Here is a 4,489-nt window from a genome sequence, read left to right as displayed (position 1 = left end):
ATCTTAAGGACTTCAAATGTTAGGGCAGTGAAACAGTGCTAAGGGATTTAAGCAGAGAAGTGGCATATCCAGGTTTTTCGAAAGCATAAATCTAGTCACATAATCCTTCATGTAGGAATTGGTTCTCCATCAGAGGTAGTTCTAACTTCTCTGTCAAATATATTCCTCTCTTTAACAGTACCTCAAAAGGATCTCTTACCTGAGGCTCTATAAAAGTAACAAGTGAAATTAGTGTTGATTGAGATCCAAAGAAAAGAATGCACTGTTTTACCAATAATTAACTTTAGTATTGCATATCATATATAAAGCACACACACACACACATACATATATATATAGTTGCGCGCAGCCATGTTATGGAACATATGGCTTTAACTACTACTCTCTCAGCCAAGATCTGCAAGGAGATACTCACCCAGGTTCTGTTCTGGGTCCTCTTCTGACATCTGGGTTATTTCTCATCCGTTTTGTTGTCCCATTCTGGTCTATATCCCACTCTAAAACACTTGGTTCCATGCCAATCTGCTCAGTTCCTTGTGTCAAAGCTGGCAGACTGACTACAGAGGGTGTTCAGTCTGTGTCTCCAAGGTCTCTCATAGTTCCCTCTTTGAAGTAAAGCTTTCAGCTATTTCTATAGCTCTAGCTATTTCTGTTTATATTTAGAACCACACATAATGAATTCCAGAAAGCAGACAATTCAGTTATATTATAATAAAATTTAGCTCTACTCGAATAAAAACCTACTATAAAATTACACTGCAACATAACACTGAAATTGCCAGGCAATGATTGTGCCCATTGCATCGGGAAGACTGAGGTATCTAGGAAGAAACATAGTTACTTCTAGGATAAATGCTTCCCAGTCAGCTTTCCCTTACCATTCCAAAACCATTACTCGGGGCATAATTCCATTCTCTACTATCAAACGTCTCTTGGCAGCAAAATCTGGCATCAAATTTATCCCGTTGTTGGCCGGGCGTGTTGGCTTACACCTGTAATCCCAGCGTTTTGGGAAGCCGAGGTGGGCAGATCACTTAAGGTCAGGAGTTCGAGACCAGCCTGGCCAACATGGTGAAATCCCGCCTCTACAAAAAATACAAAAAATTAGCCAGGCGTAGCGGCATATGTCTGTAATCCCAGCTGCTTGGGAGGCTGAGGCAGGAGAATCACTTGAACCTGGGAGGCAGAGGTTCCAGTGAACCGAGATCGTGCCACTGCACTCCAGCCTGGGTGACAGAGTGAGACCCTGTCCCAAAAAAAGAAAAAAATTGTTTCATTGCTTCATCTCCAGAATTTTGCTATATAGTTATTTTGAGTTTCTTTATATATGGGTGACACATCTAGGAACATGTAACAGAAGTCCTAGATGTATGTTTTTTTAATTTTTTTATTATACTTTAAGTTCTGAGATACATGTGCAGAATGAGCTGGTTTGTTACATAGGTATACACATGCCATGGTGGTTTGCTGCACCCATCGACCCATCATCTACATTAGGTATTTCTCCCAATGCTAGAGTTAAGTAATCCAAAACTCAACATGTAATGCTAAAACTTTAAAAGTATTTTATATTTTTAATTTGTCCAGTGAGTTTACATTCTTCCAGTCAAAACCCTCTTCCCTTCCCTACTCTAGAAGTAGAGATAGACAAGTAAGAAGGTACACATGGAGGCAGAAAGAATGAAGGAAAAAAAATCAAATAAAAAAGGAAAAAGAGAGAAATAAGAACTAATCCTACTTTTCTTTTTGAGAGATAAATTTTTGCTGGAAATAACGTCTCCCAATGTATGGTCACTGCACAATCTGTATCAGAATTTCTTGGGGCTCCACCTGTAACTACAGACTATTGAGGAACCACCCTAGAGTCACTGAATCAGAATATCTGGGAGTGAAGGCATTTTTAACAAGCAATATTTGTATGCAAATAAATGATTTAAAACAACTAATATAAACATTGTCTCTGTAATGTTTAAGTATTTATAAAGCAATATACCTCATTGCCTTTGTTTCTTCTTTATAATTTTCACAAGTGGTACCTTCTTCTCAAATAAAGTGACTGGTGTAAAGCTGATAAATGTGTTAATTTACTGAATGACTGCTGTAAACAGAAAAGGTACAAAATAACAAGAATACATGTCTCTGTGAAGTCAATCATCCAATGAAGAAAAAAGGCAAACATGAATGAAAAAGACTTAATTATTATATGAGTAGTATACTGGCATAAAAGCAGATACAATTTGCACAAGTATTTATGTGCTTAGAAAAGCAAGGCTGGCAAGTGGAAAAATCAAGTAGGCATCATTGAATGCCTTACTCAGGGAGATAAGGAGTTTTAATCAGGAGTTTTGAATAATGAGGGGTAATTAGAGAGCCACCATCATGTGGTAGAACAAGCTCTGGCCAAGAAATCGGAAGGATGTCATAGTCCCAGTTCTACAGTTGTGTGATGTTGAGCTAGTCTTTTACATTTTTAAATTCTGTTTTCTCACTTGCACAATTAAGGCCAGTCTTTATTTGTTTCTTTATGCTCCCACCTCCTTTGAGAAAGGATTAAATCACAGAAGATATACAAGATTTCTTCTGTAGCAAACATTTAATGACTCTATAACTCAAAACCTCACAACCACAAAACACAAAAAGGAAATATTAACAAATGCAAATTGAAACCTACTATTATTAATAGGCAATCACTCTGTGTATGCAGCTCATAACTGTGAAATTATATAGAGATAAGATCCGATCAGAGTTCTAAGAGGTTGTATGTTGTCTCGAATTTCTCTGATGAGCTCTGCCAGGGGCACATCTCTGGTAAAACCATAGGGACCCAATCAGAGATGTTCGTGTGTTTGATGCAATGGTATTTTGCCCAGCAATTTCTTCACAGCATCTTTGACTTCCTTGTTTCTTAAACTGTAAATTATGGGGTTCAACATAGGGGTAAGCACTCCATAAAGCAACGAGATGATTTTGTCTATTTTTTGTGCATTTGATGAAGAAGGCTTTAGGTACATAGAGAGGGCAGCCCCATAATACAAAATCACCACAGTCAAATGGGCACCACAGGTAGAAAAAGCCTTGTTTCTTCCCTCTGCTGAGCTGATTCTCAGAATAGTGGAAAGGATGAAGATGTAAGAGATGCAAACTAAGAGCATTGAAATTGGCAAGAGGAGAATGCTGACCACCAGCATGATGGTGTTCATGAGCAGTGAACTTGTGCAAGCTAACTTTAGCACCGCCAGAATTTCACACGTGAAGTGATCGATGAGATTCCCACAGAGGGGTATCTGCAGGGCAAAACTGGTTTCCAGCAGAGCGGTCAGGCAACCCGTCACCCAGGAGACCGTGGCCATCCGTGCACAGACGCACCTGTTCATGATGATGGAGTATCTCAGCGGGTTACAAATGGCCACATAACGGTCATATGCCATCACGGCCAGGAGCACACACTCTGTGGAGCCCATGGCAAGGGACAGATACATCTGTACAGCACACCCAGAAAAGATAATGGTTTTCTGGGATGACAGCAAGTTCACCAGCAAAGTAGGAACAGAGGCAGATGTGTAACAAATATCCATGAAAGAGAGATTTCCAAGGAATAAGTACATGGGGGTTTTAAGGTGTGAATCTAGGATAGTGATCAAAATAAGAGTGCTGTTGCCCAAGAGCGTTGTCAGATACATTACAATGCTGAAGACGAAGAGAACCACCTCTAACCCTGGGTACTGGGAAAATCCCTCCAAGAAAAAAATGCTCCAAATGGTGAAGTTTTCTCCTTGCATTTTCTTTCTTTCATCTATATTTCTTCCAGTACTATTCCCTTCATTTAATCTGAGGACATAAAGAAATGAATAAAGTGTGATATTCATTTAGTTAGGAAAATACTCTCAAACTTATTTTCACTATTATAAATGCAATTTTACTACAAGAAATCACAGGATAGTGTATTTATTGATGTAAGGGAGGGAGCAGGTTTGATGTACATAAGTTGATTCTTCCACAACAAAATTTAGAAAACAGCAAATTTGAAAAAAGAATATACATATTTAATACTTGAATCTCAGCTCCTAAACCTATCCTTGGCACACAGTAGGTATTTAATAAAGATTTGAAAGTGACCGAATGAGGAAAAATATGAATGTACATTGAAGAAGTTATTGAGCTCAAATCAGAAAAGTAATCCAGATAAGTGAGGAAAAGAAAGCTCAAATGTACAATAAAAAGCAATATTGATTAGGCCGGGCACAGTGGCTCATGCCTGTAATCCCAGCACTTTGGGAGGCTGAGGCGGGTGGATTGCTTGAGCTCAGGAGTTTGACCAGCCTGGGCAACGTGATGGTGAAATCCTGTCTCTACGAAAAATACAAAAATTAGCCAGATGTGGTGGCGCACATCTGTGGTCCCAGCTACTCAGGAGGCTGAGGCTGAGACAGGGAGGCAGAGGTTGCAGTAAGCCGAGATTGCACCACTGCACTCCAACCTGGGTGACAGT

The 4,489-nt window shown here is 39.4% G+C and overlaps 1 protein-coding gene across 1 annotated transcript; it reads right to left on the bottom strand.

Annotated features, from left to right (window-relative positions):
* Nucleotides 1–1,408: 1,408 nt before the first annotated feature.
* On the bottom strand, nucleotides 1,409–4,144 carry OR2K2 (olfactory receptor family 2 subfamily K member 2). The gene has a single exon (XM_016961414.3). The coding sequence runs from the start codon at nucleotides 3,864–3,866 to the stop codon at nucleotides 2,829–2,831; it is 1,038 nt and encodes a 345-aa protein (XP_016816903.2). The 5' UTR covers nucleotides 3,867–4,144; the 3' UTR covers nucleotides 1,409–2,828.
* Nucleotides 4,145–4,489: the final 345 nt, after the last annotated feature.

The sequence above is a fragment of the Pan troglodytes genome, chromosome 11 (assembly GCF_028858775.2).
Source record: "Pan troglodytes isolate AG18354 chromosome 11, NHGRI_mPanTro3-v2.0_pri, whole genome shotgun sequence".
Taxonomy (NCBI): Eukaryota; Metazoa; Chordata; class Mammalia; order Primates; family Hominidae; genus Pan; species Pan troglodytes.
Note: the sequence above shows the minus strand (reverse complement) of the source record. Positions and strands in the feature narration are given on the sequence as shown.

Bases quoted from the DNA above. Each gene is read 5' to 3' on its own strand.
- OR2K2 (XM_016961414.3), bottom strand. From the start codon at position 3,866: ATGAATATCACACTTTATTCATTTCTTTATGTCCTCAGATTAAATGAA.